The sequence below is a fragment of the Ischnura elegans genome, chromosome 12, assembly GCF_921293095.1.
Source record: "Ischnura elegans chromosome 12, ioIscEleg1.1, whole genome shotgun sequence".
In the NCBI taxonomy this organism is placed as follows: domain Eukaryota; kingdom Metazoa; phylum Arthropoda; class Insecta; order Odonata; family Coenagrionidae; genus Ischnura; species Ischnura elegans.
This window is the reverse complement of record NC_060257.1, coordinates 1170701-1193971: the sequence shown is the minus strand read 5'-3', so window position 1 is coordinate 1193971 and position 23271 is coordinate 1170701. Positions and strand designations below refer to the sequence as shown.

General features: G+C 40.4%; 1 protein-coding gene across 1 annotated transcript in view; it reads right to left on the bottom strand.

Moving 5' to 3' along the window:
• LOC124169085 (protein phosphatase PHLPP-like protein) overlaps positions 1–23271 on the bottom strand; it is a 204865-nt gene that overhangs the window by 118299 nt on the left and 63295 nt on the right. The window contains exon 7 of the mRNA XM_046547559.1: positions 21303–21793. Within this exon, the coding sequence (XP_046403515.1) occupies positions 21303–21793 (491 nt within the window). The remainder of the gene's footprint in view (positions 1–21302; positions 21794–23271) is intronic.

The window sequence follows — 23271 nt, the reverse complement described above, 5'->3', positions numbered from 1 at the left end:
GTGCTGGCATTCAGATTTTTCTTAAACCATTTTGGTAGTGTTCATTTCTTCATCGTGGGGCGATTTTCGTCTTTGTGGTTTATTTTAAGCAAGTGGAACAATATAAACTTTTACTTACATCATAAGTTTAAAATATTTTTTTATATAGCATACGTAAATTCGATATTCATGTACTTCTCCACACCTCGAAAATTAAAATATACCTTTCGGCTATTTAAAAAATCAAAGAATGGGTAAAATTTAATTTAAAAAATTTATTTGTAATGCTCTCTCGGCTGAGCTTACAGCCACTGAGTGAGTCTAGCGGGTTGCGGATCGACCTCAAGCTATAGAGGTTAGCTGCGAGATTAGTGGGTTCTCTCGTCGAATAAGCAGTCGTGGACAAAAGACGGCGGTGTTCTGAGAGGGAATTGGTCTAACCTTGGGTAAGGTAGACCATTTAAATGATACGGAAAACTGTGAAGATACCGTAACTTGGCGACTGGGGGCCGCCAACAATTATGCCTCTCATCACCCGGGGGAGAGGGCAGCAGCTCTTTTTCATATGTGCGAAGGTGGAGACCACACTTGTCCGTACAGCGACACACATTTCACTAAGGGCGTGGTAACGTTTACTTTAACGGCTGTAGTACTGCGATGTGCCAGGCAAGGGGAAACCACCACATTATCATCCCGAGGAGTCACAGCTACTCCACTCAATTTATGTAATGATATGATGGAATTCTGTCAAGTAAAATATTCCGGATGTAAACTAGTCCCCCATTTGGTAAATATTTGGTAAATGGAACGTTAGATCATTTCGTACCTGCGATAAGCTAGAGAACTTGAAGGTGGAGATGCAAAGAATGAACCTCGACGTAATCAGCGAAATGAATCGGCCCCAAGAAGGAGACTTTTGGAGTGGAAGCTTCAGAACACAGGATCACTAAATGGTAATGCTGGAGTAGGCATAATGCTTAGACAGAGCGCCGGGTGGCGTGCTAAGAGCTACTTGAAGTTTAATGAAAAGATAGTAATGGTGAAGATTGATACTAAACCCGTAGCTACTGTAGTGGTGCAGGTATACGTGCCTACATCAGATTATGAAGACGAAGAAGTAGAAGATGTCTACCAAGATATAGCGGAAGTTATCAAGCAGGTAAGAGGGGAAGAAAATCTTATTATTTTAGGTGACTGGAACGCCGTCGTCCGCAAAGGTCAAGACGGAATAATAACTGGGAAATATGGGTTAGGTAACCGAAATGAAAGAGGAGAAAGGCTACTTGAATTCTGCACGGAGCACAGACTAGTGGTTACCAACACTTTATTCAAAAATCCCCTGCGAAGAAGATACACGTGGAAGATGCCAGGAGACCTTAGAAGATTCCAAATCGACTACATACCAGTGAAACAAACATTCAGGAACCAGGCTAAGGACTGCAAAAGTTATACAGGGGCAGACATCGATAGTGACCATAACTTAGTTATGATGAAATGCCAATTTAAATTTAAAAAATTGAAGAAAGCTGTGAAAAACATATGACAGGTTGAAAAATTGAGGGAGGTTCAGCATTAACTGGCTTTTAAAGAATCAGCAGAAAATAAAATAGGGGAGGATACGACTAACAAACCAATGGAAGAGAGTTGGAAAACCATTAAAAGTGGTCTGCTGGCGGCAGCTGAGGAAGTTCTTTGTAAAAGAAGAGTCGTTATGAAAATAACATGGATCACGCAGGAAGTATTGGATTTCATTCAAGAAAGGAGAAAATACAAGGCTGCTAAAACGGAGGACGGGCAGAATCGTTACAAGAGAATAAGGAACGAAATATTCCGTAAAGCGCGGAAGGCTAGAGGAACGTGGATGAAAAATATTTGTGAAGACGTACAAAGAAATCTTAAGCATGGAAAAGTAGAGGCCGCCTATAGGATAGTGAGGAACCACTTTAAGGAAAGGGACGTAAGATGCAATACACTTAAGGACATAAACGGTGAGCTAATGATTGAAAACGGATACCAAGGAAAGAGATTGAAGGAATATCTGGAAGATTTGCACAAAGGATGCAGCCTAAGAATTAATACTATCTAAAACGAGAAGAAAGTGGATGAGGATGACATCGGAGCCTCAATTTCAAGATCAGAATATGATGCGGCTGTAAGAGACCTTCGGATCATCTGAAATTGATGGTATTCTGGGAAAGCTAACTAAAAATTCAGGAGGAAAGACGTTGAACCAGCAGTATAAAATCAGTAGTGTTGGACATGTGGTTGGACATGTATTGGACAGGTGGGGATGATAAAATCAGAGCCCATTTGTTAAGAAGTAAGAATCAGGAAAGGAGTGAGACGAGGCTGTTGCTTTGTCACCCGTAATTTTCAACGTTAACATCGAGAAAGCCATTATTGAAATCAAAGAAAAGGCCTCGGGAGTGAATATAATGGAGCAAAAATTAGCATGCTAAGATATGCCGATGACATAGCCGTCAAAGTAGCGACAGAGTAGGATTTAAAAAAGATTTTGATGAATATTGGTAGGATAATAGATAATATCAGCTAAATGTAAGCCAAAAAGGAAACCAGGATATTGGTAGGCAGTGGAAGAGAAGAAGTGAGGGCTAGCATTAAAATGGGGAAGCAAAAACAGGAAGAGATGGATGAATTATGATATTTGGGAAGCAGGATAACTAGCGACGTGATTAACAAGAAAGAAATTATTAGCAGAAAAGCCCAAGCGAAGAGAGAGTTCCACCAAAAGAGAGACCTGCCAACTATGGGACACTTAATTATGGAAGTAAGGAAACAATTTATAAGAACCTACACTTGGAGTATGCTCCTATTTGGAATTGAGGCATGAACAATAGCAGCAGCGGAGGAAGCAAGGATAGAGGCCTTCGAAATGTGGTGCTACAGAAGAATGTCGAAGATCAAATGGATTGACCGAGTTATTAATGAGGAAATCCTAAGAAGAATAGGAGAGAAGAGAAGCCTCGTGGAAACCTTTTCAAGAAGACGGAACAACCTTATTAGTCATACCTTGAAATATGATGCCTGATTAAGGGAATTGTTTAGGGACATGTGGCTGGCCAAGAACGGAAAAGGATGAACTCGAAAAAAATACACGGAAAAGGCAAAGAAAGATGTGAAAGAGATGAAATACTTGGATGTGGAAATATTAGCTGATAGGAGAACTGAGTGGAGAGCTACGTCAAACCTGTCTTAGAAGTGTTGACCGGTGTTTATGAGCTTCTGCGGTGGTTTAAATGCCGATAACTCCTCCCCCGGACACACTCTCATCCCTCCTACTCGTGTTACTCATGCTAAGATGTCGTTCTCTCTATAAAGAATAAAATGAAATGCTCCAATCAAGTATTTTGCCCGTGACGAGATGTATAATACGACCGTTACGCTGTTCTCATTGTTTTTTACGCGAGTTCTTCCTCATGAAACAAAAAGGAAGACAATGGCAGGTTCCACAATTTAATTATTACTGCGACCGGTTTCAATACATGGTATCATCATCAGGCCTGATACCATGGATTGAAACCGGTCGCAGTAATAATTAAATTGTGGAACCTGCCACTGTCTACCTTTTTGTTTCATCATGAAGGAGTTCCATCATGTTTCGCCTGACACGATTGAAGTTCTTCCTCACTCTTTCGACCGTCGACGCTAAACTTGTGTAGTCATTTCTTTGCTCTTACATTGTTACTAGCAGACCCGGCTGTACTTCCTACTGCCTCATAATCAACGAACAGTTTAGTTACTCCATTTATAAGTCAAGAGCGACTGTACTGATTTTAATAATTATGGATTTACTATAACAAAATAAGAGAAAAAAAATAAAATTACAAAAATAAGTATTAGACATTTTATTTATCTAATCTACATAGGGTAGAACGGGACATAAATACGCGGATTTTTTTCTATGAATTTTCCAATTTTTATGGTTTAACTTAAGAAAATTTAGACATTGTGGTCTTATAAAGAAGCTAATAAAGTCAAAATTTCATCCATTCAGTTGTCGTCCCATTTGTGTATAAAACAGTAAAAAAAAATAATTTTATGTCCAAGTCTGTTCCGAAAACTTGCCACCTTCTTGGGACAAGTTTACGCCGCGTCAGACCGATGCTTGAATGACGCTCAAAATGTCGTGAGAATAACCCCTTATAGGGAGCAGCACTTTTATGTAATGACTTGTGGCGCGCTAGTTATAACTCGGTCCGAAAAAGTGCCCTGAGTAAAAGTGCCCCGGTTTACTCTAAAAATCCTGCTTTATTCTCTTGAGTAAAGTATCTCCTGATATAAAATAGCTTTATTTTTTATAAGGCGCAAGAAAAAATAAAGCGGATGATTTACCAACACTTCAACATGCCACATATTTTTGACAATGAGAAAAAAATGAGTCTCCTAATGCGGACGACTAACCAATTGATTCTGAATTACGAAGCGTAAGACATCTTCGGTCATAGCTGTTCGCTCACTCAACCATTTGTGATTTTTGCGGTTATCAGTCGGTTCTGGTACGATTTTCCGATGAGTTTCGAAGACACGAAATTGAAAAAAATTATGAGGAAATGAAATCAATCTGCTACATTCGTGGACAGAATTACTGCCATTACCGATGTTCAAAAATTGCTTGAAGTTTGTTTACACCGACGGTTGTGACGTGTTTGTTGACGACTCAACTCGAGCTGGGCTTAGCTCGAATTAAACGATTAAATATTACTTTAATGTGTTTTAACCATTAAAATGTATTTAATGTTGCTACGAAGAGTATTCATTAAATTGGAAAAAAAACAAAAAAAATCATCTTGTTTTGACCGACTTGACAGCTTTTGCAGGGTTATCAACTCCTTAAAAAATCCCCCAAGATAAGATTAATTTTTTCCGTGAACTTTTGCTATTTTTAGTGCTAATTCTGTTATCCGGAGCTGAGAAGAATCTAAAAAAAAACTTAATATTATTAAAATAGGTACAGCCGTTCTCGAGTTGTAAATGGTGTAACTTACACGGTTTTCGACTTTCTTTTATATATATAGATTTTAATTATTATAGGCAATGGAAATCCAAGAGTTTGAACAAAAAAGTATATGTTCAAGGATATCCCGACCAGTAAAGTGGCTGCTAACAGGACACAGAGTTTTTACATTAATTGAAGAATCACGAATGATGGGAACGCTCCAATCACCGAATAAATACCAGTGATTATGGCAGCATAGTATTTTCTAATTACTGTAGTGCATTTTTGAAAAAACTTAGCTACCTCAAAATATCAGTTGGAGACTAATTGTAAGCATAAAAATTGTCATACCAAGATGGCGGAACTTTGACCGCGCTTTCACCTCGGAAACGGCACCTCCAGATAGTTATTTAGAATCTCCTTGGAAGAAATCAGTGGAAGAGCAACATGGCTGCCAACGAGTGAAAAGTATTTGTTAGTAAAAAGTGTTGACATTTTTAGACTTATTCGGGTACTTGGTCAATTTTGATCTGTTTTTATTAATGAATTATCGTGACAGGGAGTGTAGAAATTACGGAGGAATTCGTAAAAAATCGAAAAGAGATTGAGCTTTTCGACGGAAGTTCGAAGCAGAAAAATTGACAAATAGTAACCACTACAGCAATAACAAGAATGGAACTAAAAATTCCAAAACCTGATTAATATGCGTAAAATATAAAGTAATGATATAAAATGGGTAAAAATCTAGATGGGAAACCTAAAAACAATATAGAAAATAATTACGAAATTAAACACTAACCGTATGGAGAGATTAAATAAACTCGACCTTAAAAACACAATACTAGAAAGTAAATTGGTAAATGATATGGAAATGTATAAAGCGTACTTGGTTAAGAGAACGATTAAAATACTATATGACAAATAAAAGGAATATGATCTGATATGCCATGACAAACATCCTAGAGGTGGCTCGCAGAGTATTATGTAGACGATGATGAATATACTCCCAACTTTCGAAAAAAATGAGCTACTACCTACGTCAGAAACATTATTTAACTAAATTAAGAATTTAAAAAATACCCCTAATTTACTAACAATAAAAAAGGTTGCCTAGTAAGAGATGTGTGAGGAAAGTAATGAGACTAATTTTGACTAATTTAAGTTTTTTTTTCAAGCACCACAATTCAAGTTTTTTTGTGTTTAGAGTATATAGTTCACACTGCTGGTGATGGTGATAATTCTCTGCAAGGATTTCGCATGCTGACGACCCCGAGGACCTTGCCGACCTCGCTGCCGTGAACGACACCCGCCCTTTGCGGACGCGTCCCGGGCGATGAGATTCCGAGGCTCAGGTGGCTGTTATCCATGTTTTCAGGGAAAAGATAGTTGGTAGGTCTTCCCACTTCCATTCCAACAGTGTTTTTACGTGACGCCATCACGTGGACTACCTTTCGCCTGGCTTCGGTCTATCTGGCATGGGTGGCACTACCGGGAATCATTTTGAATTAATCCCGCCAGTGCAGCTCTAGGGGTCATTGGAACTCGCAAGCCTTTCCACCGCGACAAGGTTGTAGCCCAAGGGAAAGGATTTAACTGATAAGAATTAAATATTAGGATTTGTCACTGGATTTTCAAAACTCGCACTATGTGGTCATGGTTTCTGAAATCATGTATGAGAGGCAAAAAAATCCGAATGTTTTTCATTGCAAACTCCACTGCCAACTGGGGAATCCTCTCATTACACCATTCGAGCCACCTCTAGGGTGTTTGGCAGGGGGTGAAAAGGCATTAGTTCCTTCCTGCTCAGGTATTATCTTCCTGATGTTTGTGCCGCTGTGTTTATTTTCCTCCAACATGCTGCCAAAAGAAACGAACAACCTCCCATTCTTTATTCCACTCAATTTTTTCTTGAATTTCCTAGCTCACGCTGCTTTGCAAAATCGCTTACCTTGTTGCGATCCAGCGCTCCGCCTCGCTTCGTTCTTCACAAGCCCTCTCGCTCACCCAACGCCTGATTCAAACGTCATTGCGTACCCCGCTCCAACTCCTCAGCCTACACGTCTAACGGCAACAGCGATAGCCATGCCTCACTTCTCGGCCAATGCTTACCCACCCCGACTCTTCGTCGGTTACCCTCACTGGTGCACACTGAGCCAATGAGTCGTCCTAACCACCATCCTTTTACTTATCACGAAAACTTTCCGCCACGACTAGGTTGTATCCCAAAGGAAAGGTGTGCACATTTTGCAAATATAATTTACAAGGATCTTTATAATTATATTTTGAATAATAAGAGCGAGAATTTCAGATAAATAGAATTTGGTGGCAATTAATATTTTTTTCTGGTGGAAGTTGTCGAATTTGATGATTCGCTCGAACGCCGTAAAAACTGGGGATTTATTCCTTACAACCGACATTAAAGATTTTTTGTGTTAGCATTTAGTGAAAACAACGTATAACTAAGGTACATAATTAAAAACGAATAGTTGAAAAGTGAGAAAAGTGATGGTGCCATTAGTTGCACAAAGTCCCATTTTGCCATTAAGTGGTACTCGCACAAACTCGGGTGAACGATCTTTCTTCGCAGAGAGTACCTAGTGGTGCTTTCTGCAGAATTTGAAAGTCTTATTTAAAAGAGAACAGCCCTTTCACAATGCTTTCCTTTAGGATTAATTCGTATATGAATTTTAATTCGATTTTAGAGATTTTGCCCTCTTTTTAGAAATAAGTTTTGGATTATATTCAGCAATTAATATTTCACAAGTTTTGTAAATACGTATCATATATTTTGCTTCAACGAAAATCAAAGTGAAAGCAATGCAATGGCTGAAATATAAATTCTATTACGCTGGAAAATATATCGATTGATCGTTATCAAATTAAAATTTATGTAAATACAAAACATAAATTTTACTCGCTATTACATTAAAGTCTCATTGTAAGAGATTTGTTTCTAGATCCGAGTTGGTTTCCACAATTCACAATCTTCAGTCAGGCTCCGGCCATTTCATCACATGCAACGAAGATATTTCAATGAAATTTAAGTTACTGATTCACGAGGAAAGTCGTTTAATTATGAATTCAAATTAGGAATTCATGCCTTACTTTTAACGATTTTCCGGTGCTTGAAAATCGGAAATTCCATCCGCCTGTTGGCCGGAGTGCGCAGTCTCCCGATTTTATTCCAATTGATTCTCATCATTGGTGTGAGCCCGCTTTCCAGTAGCTATGGTCACCACCGGTGACTATGGTAACAGTAAATAAGTGAGTAATAATGAGTATTCTCTCATGAGAAGCGCGTCTACCGTTGTCGAGGGTCATGTAAAAGTATAAAGTTGAGGGCCATGTCCATCCTTACAATGGAATCATGAGGAAATTAGATGGCTGAAGGGGGAGATTTTGGCTGAACATGAAACTCTGTATACGATTTTAAGTCTTCACCGGTGAATAATATTAAGGATTTTATCTCAGGCACGGCACTCTGCACAGTGCCTTCATTTTAGCCGAATTTTTTCGGGCATGAAGCCAATAAGCTGGTGCAGAGCCCGAGAAAATATTCGCAAGTGAAAACATTTCCTAGCCATGAATTCCGTTCAAATGGCGGACGCGTAGGTGGGAGTTTCTCAGGCATGCGTTTAGTGCAGGTTAGGTGCCAGCGACTAATACTACAAGATACCTTGGCATTCCACTCGAGCACCCATGTTCAGCTCCGTCGGCTGCAGTCGCGCAGGCCCGATTCAGCCGGGAAGGACACTTTCCGTTGAACACAAATTCAATCCAATTGGGCGTGGCTTGCACTCTCACAGAAGCACTACAACAGGCACAAACCACGATTGTTCCAACAGCAAAGGATTCTCCACTCGTCCTCTTTAAACTTCACGCGCGCACTGAAATGGGTTTACATTAGGCTGGTCGATCGAGGACAGAGTTATCCCAATTTCACGGAGAAACAAGCTACAATTATTGCTGTTCACCGAACTTTACATTCGTGATGATTTTTTCATCTATCGACTTCATAACTTTAAGTGCTATTTGTCGCCATTATGATTATTATGTGGAATACTTTAAGAACAAATGGATCGCCCTGCTATCATCACCGCGTCGCAGGCAGTTTTGAAAACCGATTAAAATGCACTCCTGAAGAGTCAACAGAAGTCAATATCCAACGGGACACACTGTGTAGGGCACACTCTACGTAGTCTTCTTGGCAGAAGCACTCGTGATGGCCGCAAACGAAGATGCGATGACAGTCATTATGCCGTGCGCACCGGCGAAAGAAAGCTTCGAAGAGATGACGCACTGGCCTGGCAGAGACAAGGGGCCCTCAACCCAGCAGAGGATGGCCTAGTCGCCTGAAGGGAGCGTGCAGAGAGCGTTGGTCGAAGGTGGCGCTGCCCGCGGGCGTCCGTCCGTCGAAGCAGGGTCCGCGCGCAGATCCAACGGCTTTCTCCGTGGAGGACTCGACTTCAAATCCAGGCCGTCAAATGATCCAGTCGGATCGCGCCTTCACCGGCGATTACGCGCAGCGGCAGCAGTGCTGTGGGCTCAGGCGAGGCTGTGCTAGGTGGCAGGTGCTCCCGCTGGTCGCCAGGGTGCGTGCCGCCTCCCTTTGCGTTGCCAGCGATGCGTCATGCGGGGTGGGGGGGAGGGGTAGGAAGTACCCCCCCCTCTACTCCAGAATGGGGCTACATGTGCCTCGCAGTGTGACGGCCGTCGGCCCCTCGGCGTTCTCGAGGTCTTCGGGGAAAGTAGTGGTCAGCGCCGGAAAGATTCTCTTCGCAGATACCCACTCTTCGCCTCCTCCTCAGCTGCGGATATCCTCCGACCCCGTTTCCCCTTCTCAAGGAGACTGCAGTCCGTGCAGTTGAAGATTCATTTACGTTGCCACTTTGTGCGCTGCATTCCATATTTTAACTATGAAATATCCTCGATCGTGTATTATAGCTACGACGAAGAGCACTTACCATTTATGAATTCGACAGATCACATCATCTCGGATAAAATTTTCGGAGGAAATTCCTCTTTATAGCTCATTAATCCATTGAATTTGAATTGCTTGGCCCGCCAGCGGCGATTTGTAAAAATCCAATGAAATACGCGGTGGTGACAAGACTTAAGAAGATGTTCGTGTCTCCCCTCGTCGCTTGGACACCACAGGGCGAATGCAGGGAAAGTTCAAGCGAAAAATGATGGATGTCAAGGGTGAAGTGAATGTGAAAGAAAAAAGAATGTGAATGTGAAAGAAGGGTGTATCTATGAATATATGCGCCAAAATATAAATGACTGGGAGGCTAGTGATCGGGGCAACTACAGACCTCACTAATCGATAAACGCATTGGTAGAGGATAAAAGTAGTAACAGAGTTTAAATACGCGGGACATTTTCGAATTAATAATGATTTAATAGCTGGTATGAAGTTGAGGAGGGAAGACGTAGACATTTTCTCCTCCTCTCCAAAAGCTCGTGACTCTTGCAAATGAAAAAAAGACAACCTCCCTTTCACCCTTTTTGTCGGCGTTCTTTTTTCGCTGAACGGGGGAGAATTCCTCGGAAGGGTCTTTGGTCGGCCCCATGTGGTGGCATCTACATGTTTGTTGTTGAGGGGATTCCAATAGTTTATAATAATTTTTATCATAAGTTAAATTTTTTTACAAAGAGTAAGAACAAAAACAAATCGACTCAACAACAAACCTATGTATTAAAACTTTATTTCCACCGAAAACTGTAATTGTGAACAGTAATTGTTTAAATTGACACCGCAATGTCGTTCCAGTTGGTGCAAAGACCTCCGTGTGAAATTCCAAGATTACTTTTTGGGTATTAAACAAAAAATCTGGATTACTTACAAATACTGTACATTCAAATTATACGTAATTACTTACGCATGGTCTACATCGCGTATTTGATGCTCACTGGTAAATAAATTATACTCATATAGCACTGGAAATTTATCTAGGATGAATTAGTAATCATTTGTTCCGTGAGTTGAAAGTGACGCTGACGGCGTCTTTATAGAGATACCTACAATTGGAATGATCGCGAAAAGCGACGAATCTATTATGCCAGATCCCATCATTAAACAGATTAATTCAGCAGTAGAAAAGTATATATCAGTGCAAAGTATATAAAGTAGGATATCCAAAGGATGCGCTTAAATATGAAGTTACACGGAGAACCACTCATCAAAAATCCGTCTTCCGGTCGTATGTTGGAGACGTGCATACTTTCAAAGATAGGAAAAATGTGCACAAAAATCTTGAACAAGGCCAACGTGTTTTTTCAACTGTTTTCAAGTACACTTTAGAGAGGAACTACGTGTCACTAAACAGCCGATAAACAATCGGAGACCTATGCAATAAATATACATTAATCTTCAGGGGTCGAGAATCTATAGGAATCTATCAGCCTAAGTCCTGGAGCTGAAGATATTTTTCCCGTGGAAAGTAGTCAATGTTACATCGATTGTTAAAAATGGTGGTAGGGAAAACGCATGCAATCATTGGATAGTATATATTGCTTCTATCTCGCCAAAAATTGTAGAACGCGTTGTAGTAAGTTTGGATATGATGAATCTCTAAGGTCAATATTCCTTAGAGCATCTTATGACGGTTTCAGAAAGAGTTGATCCTGCAAGACACAGTGAACACTCTTTTATAAATATTTGTCACTGCCCGGCGAAATAAACGACCGAATTGACACAGTTTTCCTTGAATTCAAGAAATTTGCGGTAAATTGCCTCATAAGAAGTTCTTAATGAAATTTAAATCGCAAGGCTCGGATAATAAAGTGATTATTTGGATAAGACGGTTTCTAAACGAACGAGTGAAAAAAAAAAATTTGGACGGTGTTTCTTCTGATGTAGTTGGTGTTACATCAAGAGTCCCACTAGGGAATGCTACAGGCCCACTATTGTTTATTTTTTTAAGAAATGACATCGGTGTAGTGGCCAGAATTACACTTTATTTTTTAGCAGACTACGCACTGGAGCAAAGGAAAGTCCGCTTGTGTAATGACATCCAGGCTCCAGCGTAGTTACAACTTACAAGTAACAGTTACAGTTTTAGAAAGTGTCAACTGTCGGTCAAAATGATGTGCCGCTGTATTTTGTACATTTATATCTGGACTTCGGTGCATAATAAAATAATGAATTATATGTCACTGCAAAGAAAATTTTAATCTTAATTCTAATGTATTTTTGTTTCATGAAAAATTCAAAAATGCAGACACGCCCGTGCAATAAATGACTCCGCGCGCCGTAAAATTAGCTGCTTTGCGGCTCAAAGAAAAGCAATGTAGTGTACTTACCTATTTCTTGTTCATTGTAATTCTATTTTACATTTTTTGCACAATGCTTCTACATTACATTGGCAATAATACCGTGCTTCAAGAAGTAACACTAAACTATCTCTTATTAACGAAATCATGATACGTAAACCCTTCTACCTTACATTGATAACACACCAAACGTTATCTGTTCAATTCAATGGACACACTTTTATGTGCCGCAAGATAAATAACATAGACTATCTGACTATCAGACCATGACATGGGAACAGCGATTATTACATGTATAGTAAAACTAATAAAGAAAACGATCGTGCTGCGCCCGCTCCCATAGCGGTCTTCCCCCGCTCTTTTCCATGCAGGTCCACAGAGGGATAGGCGCGTTTCTAATTTTAAAATGTAAAAAAAGGCAGGGTCTTGTGTACGAATTTAATTGGAATGTTCATGTACAAATTGGGGTCAGAGGACCTCTTTAAACACAGCATTGGAAGTAATTACACTATCCTCTATTAAACGCACATGATGTCTCATACTTACGTATCAACAGGAGACTTGAATGTGGAATCAACCGCATTTTGATAAAAGTTATTTAAAGAATGCGAGATATTGTTGCAAATGAACAAATGTATCAGTTTTTGCGCCGTTAACGTCAGGAATATTTATCGGTTTTTGTTTTTTTTTGTTTTTTTTTAAATTATTTTAAAACCTATTTTAGAAAACTATAGCAATATTTAGGCAGTAAGATATGCCGTCGAATGGTCTATGATAAATTCTGTGCATTTTGGTACTTCATTTGTAGGGTTCGGTTGCGTATAAGTTGAGAAAAAGGTATCTATAGAGTAGAAATAATATAGAAGATAGATCTTGACTTGGCCTGATGAACCATGAAAATAATAAGTATAATTAAGTATAATTAGTATTATTAAGTATAATTTTCAATTTGAAATAATTTAAACCCCGCATCACTCCTCGTCGCTGCTACTGTAAGTGCTGCTGCTTTCGTCCCCCAGGTCACCAAACGGATAATGGATTCCATGAATTACTCCACCAAATGGTCCTTATTAATCCAAGTAGCCAGTTCCATATGGTCAACGCTGCACCAAGTTTCATCGCAATAATACGCCATCCAGCGTGACGCCCACAATCTGTTATTATTTCGGAGGAAATGCATTCTTATTTAGCACTCGCTTATTTTCCAATAGCACGGGCTTATTTATTTCATTTAACGGGTTAATGAATCCAAATCATTAAAGTCGTGCGTAGGGGTTCGAAGGCAGGAAAGGGTCTGAAACCTTTCTGAAGTGTTTTTGGGGAAGTTGTGCCCACGTAATGTCTCAAATGTGCATTGTCTCCTTGAGGACACGCTAAACTTTCTTTCCTTAGCGTACTTACCTCGTGTTTGGACGTGGGGGCATGAATGGGTTTCACGCAAGTGAACCATTGAAACCGTGCGCAGAGTTTTAAAGGAGGATAGAAATAGCTTTTTCAGGCCGCTAAAAGGATTTAAATTAGCGACGAAAAATCCTTACACTGATGAAAAGAGGGCCAAATTTAAGTAATAAGAACTTTTAATTCATGATTGATTTACAATAATGATATTAAGTTCTTAGGCCTAAGCTTTTTATTTGCCTAAGCTCGATCGCTCAATTTTGACGGGCTTATATACCCTATATCCGTCCAGCCTCCGGTGAGTATATATACCACCTCTTCGGCGGCGGTGATTTTTTCGCTACTGCACCGACAAAGCCAGAGGAGTTAGACAGGCAATTGTCGCACTATGCTCCAAAACCTCCCCCCTCTCTCACAGCGGCAGAGTCAAACTCTACACCTCCACGGTTAGACCTACTCTTCTATATGGCTGCGAGATATTTGCACTCTCCCCAACAATAAGACGTAAATTGGAAAGCTTCCAAAACATTTCCCTTCGCCATCTCCTAAACTTATCTAGATATGTCAGAATCGCAGACGTTCTTAAATCTCACAACCTTCCCACAGTAACCCAATTCATTTCTAAATTAGCCAACAATTTTAAGTCCAGGCTCGGGGCAACTCATAACACTTCAATTACAGATTTATGGGACTATGACCCAACTACCCTCACCACATACAAACTGCCTCAACAAATTACTCGCCTATGAGTCTATCTTGTATCTTTCCTTCTTGTAGATTTAGTCACCTCGTATAACGGTTTATAGTAATACTGTAAAAAGACATTACAATATGTAATTCTCAATAGAAAGTTTAATTAAAAAAAAAAAAAAAAAAAAAAAAAATGTCATATCTAATCTAACAATTAATGATGATATTATAAAACGAAAAGAAAAGAAAAAGAAATAAATAAAAATAAAAAATAAATATAAAATAAAATAATAAAAAAAAAAAAAATAATATAAAAAGAAAAGAAAGGAAAAAAAAAAATGATAAAATATGGAAAACAAAAATAAAAAATTATAAAAGAAAACATAAAATCAAAAAAAAAAATATAAAGATGTATAAAAAGAGAGTAAAGTAATTCCACCCTCATCATCCATAGCAAAATGTAACAAACTCCTTATCATCAAGGTAAAGATAACCTGCTATTATGTAATATTGTATTAAATTAATCCCAATGTAAATATCTACCTCCTCAATAGTTTTAAGTTTCTGCTCACACAAACAAATCACTACCCTCACAACACAAACAACTGCGCACAAAAATTGTTCTAATGTAACCTGGCTGGTTAGGGTGAATTGGGTTCACCGGTACAGCTATAATCGCGCCTTCGGCGCATCAATTAATGCGTTAGGCGGTGATTTTTTCGCAAGTGCGAAAATCAGGGAAAATTGACGATTCAAGTGTATAGGGACCAGTGTTACCTTTCCAGTGTTAGTGAAGGAGAATTAGAAAGACAGGCTTCTAGTGAGCATGCGCAAAAGCACTCTAAAGTTAACAAGACTACATACTAACGGCGACGGAAGCCGTGAAACGGCCCTGAGTGGCCCCAAAATGACACTTCAAATATTTTTATGACACTTCTTTTTTGATTTTTACACAATTTTTTTTTTCATTTTTTTGTTGCATACAATGCATTTTGTTCATTTTATTATTTTTTTTGTATATTTTATCAAGTTTTTATTATTTTTTTTGCTTGATTTTGACCAAATTTTTATATATTTTTTTTTTGTTTTAAGTATATTTTCTTATTTTTTCAAACAACAATACAATACTAATAATTATTTTGAAAGAAAAGACATAGGAAAGAATTCGGTATTAGCGAATTAATATTTCTTTTGGAAGTCTGTAGCTTTTGAAGCGTTTAAAATGTACTGGGTAATCCCATAGAGTTTCTGTGAGCGGGTTACGTGAAAGGGAGTTCTGAAGTCGCACAGCTTGTGACTTGATGAACTCGTGTATTTTGGGTACCTTGTGAGCGCGTCTTATTTCGGTAATTGGTATGAGTCTACGTTGGTTTGTGATGTAGCGCAGAGTACGATTTTGGAATGTTTCTAAGCGTTTGATATTCGTAAGGGAAGTGCTGCCGAACACTTCGCACCCGTAAAGCAGCCGAGGTCTAATGAATGATTTATACAGCGTCACCTTATCCTTTCTCGCGATCGCAGATCGGGAGTTGAGCATACAGCCAAGAGATATCCTGGCTGCAGTGGCTGATCGTAAGGCTTGCTTCACGTGTGCGGACCAGAGTAATTTGTGATCGAAATGTAACCCTAAGAATTTGTGTGTTGAAACCATTGGTACTTTGCAGGAATTAAAGGTAAGGGAATTGGAAATAGGTTTTTTTCGCCGATGAAAAAGACGACAAGACTGCTTTTGGCAGCGTTGATTGTCATCTTCGACGAAACAGTCCACTTTTCAAGAAGAGAAAGATGGGTTTGGAGTTTACGCAAAGCGTAAGTGCCGCTCCAGGATTGAGCCGCTATTGCGGTATCATCGGCAAACATGAAAGTTTGAGTTTGTGGAGAAGAAGGAAGGTCATTGACATAGAGGTTGAAAATTGTAGGTGACAAAATGGCGCCCTGGGGAACGCCACAGTTTGTTTCTCTCGCTTGCGACTTTTCACCGCTTTCGATTACCTGGAATTTTCTCGCGTGCAGGAAACTCTGTATGAGTTTCACGAGACCGGGCGGAATGTTTGCCCTGCAAAGCTTAAGAATTAGGCCCTTGTGCCACACTTGATCGAAGGCCTTGGCGACATCGAGGTAAACCACAGCCGTATACATACGGCGTTGATATCCTTGGGCAACAAATTCAGCTAGTCTTAGGACTTGGTGCAAAGTTGAGATTCCTTTACGGAATCCCATTTGCTCCGGGCGGAGAACGTCATTTGTCCGTAAGTAAATGTCGAGACGGGTTTTGATGATTTTTTCGAACATTTTTGAGATGTTCGAAAGTAAGGAAATTGGGCGGCGGTTGAGAGGAATGGAAGGATCTTTTCCGGGTTTAGGAATAAGGGCTAAGCGCGCTGCTTTCCATGCAGATGGAAAATAACTGGCGGCCATGCAGTTATTAAACAGCGCTAAGAGATGGAGAAGGACAGGTCTAGGTGCATTCATCAGCTGTCTGTTCGACACCTCGTCGAGTCCAGACGCTTTCCTTGGATTGAGATACTTGATGAGTAGTCTCAATTCAGTCTCAGTCGTAGGAATGAATGGAGGAGTCGGAGTATTTGCAAGTGCAGAATACTCTATTTCTGCTTCTTGGTCGTCGTCAGTCACCGACCAATCAGCTTTAAGCGTCATTGTGGCAAGAACTGAAGATCATTATATAATAGAGGTCAAGAAAAGAAGAAAACGAATCTGATTGATTCGCTTAATAGTTTGATTTACTGAACATTCACGAAGCTAAATGACGCTCGAAGGAAAATGTTTCACTCGTAGTTCACCCGAATATTCTTTTAGAGTTGCGGCAATAGTTCACTCCGGAGGCACATTTTCACAATGTCCATGTATAATTTATGCTGTATATAAATCATGTATTTTCGTATCATAGAAAACTTACAAATAAGTTAAAAAGTATTTATATTAGTTTTATTTCTTATATCTTATCAGTCTTGCGGGGTAAATTGTAGGATTAGATAATGTTTAAAAATGTTCGTTAATTAATGAAAAATTATGCGTTCAAAAGACATGCCAATCTACATTAATTTTCGCCACTACTTGTGGTAAATGAATGCTCTAGACGTTGTATTTTACCCTAGGTTGAGTTACAAAGTTCATGAAGTTACGAATTTCATTTTTTTTGTCCCGCGTGGTGTGAATGTGGGAATCCTATTGCATGCTGCATGCTGTTGATTGATCACCCCCTGCGAAAAACCCTAGAGGTGGCTCGTAGGCTATTATGTAGAAGTAGATGAAGACGACGAAACGGCTAATTTTAAGGTGCGCGGAGTCATTTATTGCACTGGCGTGTCTACATTTTTGATTGTTTCAATAAACAAATAATGCATTAGAATTAATAATAAAATTTTCTTTAAAACGACGTATTATTTATTGTTTTAGCATGCTTTGAAGCACGGAAATAAATTTAGTAAATAAAGCAGCACATCATTTTGACGCCCACAGTAGCTACAATTACAAGAATGGATACAGTTACTTTTCGGTAAATTTTTAAAGATTCACACGCGACCGATGCAGCACTATCGGATAAGTTTTGTATGACAACAACATTAAGGTCTTTATTATGTTTTAACATAGAACGCATTTTACCCATAATCCGAAGCTGATGCAGAAGCCGTTTTTAGTATTATAAAAGGTACTCCAAAGAGGTATTTGTCCACTTTTTCCCGAATTCAATCGAATATATACTCATAGTGAAGAGTTGTCGGGATCACCACCGGGTCAGGAACAGCATAACTGGCAGTTATGCAGTTCCTGACCCAGTGGCGATCCCGAGAACCCTTCACTAAGTCTATTCGCCGGGAAAGAACGAAATCTTTCTTCAATATAACCTCAGTTGCCTTAAAGACGACATCGGAATTTACCACGTTGAAATTAACAACAAAGATGTTTTTGCGAGGGCTGTTGACATAATCACCTGATATAAACAAAAGCCGCCATAATTGTTTCGTAAGGGGTCCCTCCGGTACCTCACCCCACTTTATCCAACCGGCACACAAGGTGTTCACCGATTGGCTGACTTTATAATGGCCTAATGATCTAATCCATTGGTTAGAATATGGAAGCTTTGATCTTGGGCAAACACTGGCTGGATCGGTATTCATGTTTCCGGTCGTTCTTTCGGTCAAGGTTGTCTCCACTGTGGCGCTCACTGTAGCATCAGTCATAAAAAAGAAACATAACGGTGAGCGAAGCCTCAAGGTCAGCGGGTGAACACTCGCGAGGCGATTTTTTCCAATCCTCCTCCGATCTCGAATATCTTCCATTCCCGTCGTATTCTTGATTCCGGAATCGTGAAATTAAGGTCGAGGACGAGAATTATCACGTACGCACGACTGCAGAAATCTCCGTATCCTCTGCAGGGCTATTCCAATCATCGGATGACCAGGGCATAAGTCGTAATCGACCATAAGTACGGCCTCGTGGTATTCGTATGGCTTCGAGCGATTCCTATCTGAGAAAAAGGCCATAAGTAAGGGGGGGGGGGGGTGGGGGATCAGCTCTGGCCTCAAATATTATGACTAGTATGAGGCCGTCATCACAAGGGCCATATGAAATAGTATTACACGACTAAGGAGTTATGAAAGTAATTTACAATACAAATATCATTATGTACACAGTGGTCGAAAAAATTTAAAAGAAGAGAAAGGAATTTAAAAGATCGGCTGGCACATTTTAACTGAGTGTTGTTGATATCGTCCAGACCGGCAGATTTTTTTGTTGAAAAGTGAGTTCAAAATATTTTGAACGTCATGAGGAGTTGAAATAGCAACAAGAGTAGGAATAGGCGCCAGATTATCGAAAAAACTTTTGACCGTTTCTTCTATTGGCGAAGTTCAAGTATCTACAAACATGTTTTTTTTATAATCGGCCTGGATTTCGACTTTCTTTTCTTGCTCAAAAATTAATGTTGACTTAATAGAGGGTTGGAAGGGTGAAATTTTTGTCAGATTTTTTTTTCGAGGTTTTATAGTGCGCAGGCTGAGCTTTTAAAGGTGTTATGTTGCATTAAGGTTCATGGGTGAGGACATCAAAGAAGCGTAGGGAAAGACATATTTATAGGATAGTAAGGCAACCTTCAGTAAGCACATGCGTAAATAACGTGACTAGGGCATTTTGTGACAAGTATAAATCACAAGCAACTTGGAGCACACAGGGAACGTTGCGAGGCTTTTACAGGAATCAGGTCGGGAGCCGCTAGAGGCTTGGTGGCTCTGCGCTGGCCTTTGATCGCTCGAGTATCTTCGAACATATCGCGGGGAACACATGTAAGAAATACTTGCGTCAAGGGTGTTGGCGGAAGGTTTTCGGATGAAAGTGAAATACTAAGGAAATCGAGAGTCGTCAAAAACGGCTTCAAGCGTACAGAAAGCGCTACAAAGATGTTAAACGGAAGAGGCTCGGAGCCGCTAGAGAATCGAAGGCTGCGTGCTTGCCTTACATTGTGGCTTGAAACTGAGAACGGAAATACTTTATAAAAGGAAGAAAAACATCATATAATAACCTCATTATATATCCAGGCCCGACACTATCGCTGAATTAAGAGAGGTATTTAGCGAACGAAAAGCTATAGCAATTTGTTTTTTCCCAGAAAAATAAAATAATTAAAAGCTGGGCGGCACTTAGTAAGTGCATTTCCATTTTCTATCGATGGCTGGCTTCTTAAAACCTGCCGCCATACGCCTATTGATGCGGATTGCGGGTAGTGTGTAGCATGTAGTTGTTACGATGTAACTGATTTCGGGGCTGATGGCCACTTTCTGCCGTAAGAGCACATTGGACTTCCTGATGTTCTGGATATTGGCTGAGGTGGAATTGGAGGTGGTGAATTCATCAAGAGCCTATCACATATATTTTGGAGGTGCTGGACGACAAATTAATGACTATGGAGGGGAAAATTGACAACAAAAAGAAGTTGGAGGGAGTCATGGCAGCTATTGCAGAAATAAAAGCATTCAAAGAAGATTCACTTGAATGTCATAAGGATAATAGGTACATTTTACCTGAGAATGAACGCTTTGCAAACTTAGATATTAGCATGAAATAGAGGAAATGAAGCGAAGAAAAGGATAAAAATAGGGAAACAAAAGCATAAAGAGGTGAAAGAATTATGGTACATATTTGGAAACAGAATGATTAGCACCTACGTATAGAGGGAAATTTAAAAATAGAAGTAAGGAAACAGTGTATCAGAACTTACCTTTGACTGCTTCCCACGGAAGTGAGCGGAGAAATCAAGAGAGGAGACAATGTGGTGCTGAGAATGAATGATGAGGATCCAATTGAATGGCCGAGTAAGTAATGAGGAAGTACTCTGAAGAGGAACCTCGCGAATACGTTGACAAGAAGACGAGCGAGCAAATGGAGCAGTACTTGAGCCATGATGGTCGGATGTAGACAAGCGTCTGGGGACAAGTAGATGGCAAAAATGGAAAAGGAAGATCTTGAACAATTTATATGGAACAGGTAAAGAAGATGTGAAAGAGAAGAAATACGTAGATGTGAAAATATTAGCTGATAGGAGAACTGACATGAGTAAAGAGCTATGTCAAACCAATATCCGGATTATTGACCTGTGATTATGAACTTATGCGTTGGTTTTAATGCCCATAACTCCTACCCCGGACACACCCTCTTCCCTCCCGCCCGAACTCCTCAAATGAGCTGCCTTCCACCCTCAGTTTCGCAACAAAGCCCCCCTAACCGTAACGGTCTTTTTCATACCCACCACATCTTTCCCCATTTATCCCCCCACCACCCATATATACCTCTACAGTGCGCTGGTGCAACCCATATGATTACACCACAGTGTGGTGAAACGCTTGTGCATGTCAGAAATTAATCTGTGGATATTGCATAGTTTATTTATTCAATCATCGATTGTCCCCGTACGTTCACGAATCACATGGCCTTGCAGCGCGACATTTGGGATGCTCTGATCAATGAACAACGCAACGTGGGTACTCACGCTCGCAGGTTGGCGATTTCTTGGGGCAGTTGGTGCAATCTGTTGTGCGAGAGGTCCAGCCTTTGGAGGGGCAGTACTCCATAAGCCACCCCTTGCCCCCGGACCGCGGGCCTCCTCCGCCGGGGCCGCGGGGGCGGAGAGGAGGGCGGGGCCCTCAGCAGGCGGAGCAGGGCCCCAGGCAGGGCCGCAAGACCGTTGCCGGACAGCCTCAGCGAACGCACGCCAGAGAGCAGCACTCGCAGCTCCTCCTGCTCAGCCGGAAGGCCCTCTTGAGGGCCGCCGTCCGCCCTGCCCCGCCCCCCCGCCGCCCCCAGTCTGTTCTCGCTGAGATCGATGGCTTTGGGCCCCTCTTCCTCCTGCTGCCGAGTGGTAGCCTGCAGAAGGATTCTGGCGGAGGGAAGGCGACCATCCAAGTGACCCCGGGACAAGTCGAGCAACCGGCTGCCCCCCTCCGGAGGCTCCGGCCACTGCTGCGTCGCCTCTTCCGTGGCCTGCGAGGGACGAGAACCAATCCAAGCATCCTACCTTAGTGTACACTACCTCTCCTCAACATACAAGCATCTCCTTCTCATAGAAAAAACCGAAACGTACAGTGTGGTCAAAACTTATGCTAGTGGCTCCTGAATGCGCAGAACTGGAAGGAGTGGAGGGGATATTGGGGGTTTGGTGGGGGAACTTCGGAGGGGAAGCGAAACGCTAAGCATCCAGCAGTTGAACGGAGTCATGTCCCGAGCAAAAATGGCAATTTACCTCTTAGAGAAAGTGACCATATCTTCGAAGGGACAAAGCGGGACACATAGCGTAAGCATTTTCGCCTGCGAAATTTTTGGGGCAGGGTATTTAAATTTTAAACATTGCCCTTTAAAAGGTTCTGGTGATTTAATTATGGGAGACTTTCAAGCATTCACTTTTTTGAGTTGTTTACGGTTATCTACATGTAGAAATTACAAAAAAGACACTAACGTCGTAAATAGCGGATACCGCTTTTTCCTCCTCCGAATTCTTTCGATTCAATATCAGGATAGAGACAGTAAGACGCTCACAAGGACCATTAGTGACATAATTATTTTATTAATTTTTTAAAAATTCCCTATATTTTACTCATTAACTTATTTTTGAGTTTAATAATGTACAGTTTTACAAGTTTACAATAAAAGTTATAAATTGACAAAATATTTTCATTGTTACAAGACTACCCATACTGAATAATGCACTACATATTACTTTATGCGCTGAATTTAAACATTTAACAAAGATTGACTTTTTTATTCTTAAACCATTTGTACTTTTATGAAGAGTGAATGCTGTTAACGAAGGTGGTCTCTGGATAATCATTTCAAAAAATTTTACGAGGAATTTGCAAGTTACAATTTACTAGTGAACAAATCTTTCAGTGATTCTATATTTAATTGAGATTTTTTTTCGTCCATAAGCAATTAACGATTGAAAACACTCTTTCAGTATCAGCATTGGTCCTTGGAAGGCACAGAATAAATTGCACCATCAAGTTCAAGCTGTCACATGGTACATGATTCTTGTGGAAGTGTTCAAAACTTTTCATCCATTTTTCAGATACACATTTGGCTTCTCTTCTTCCCGTTTGTCTAGCATCTCCGGAGTAACAAAATCTCTGAGGTTTGCTACCTCATCAAACAATAGGGTGGTTTCCTATTATTTTTTATTGGCTAACTCGAAAAATTATTTCTCTTGGAGTATGTTTTTCACGCTTTTGGATTTTTCAATTACGATATCTATTTTTCGCGATTAAATAAATTGTAAACATATCAAGCGCGCGAAGACGCGACGGAGAAGTAGGAATGCTGGGAAAAAGCGCGTGTGACGCCATTCTGGTTCCCGCTGCCGCCGTGTGAGGCCAACATGGTGCGGGGCTATGTCGCCGCTACGATGTAGGCTGCTAGCAGGTAGCAGAATACCCCGCCAGCAGGTAGTGCTTGGCTTAATTAAGGAT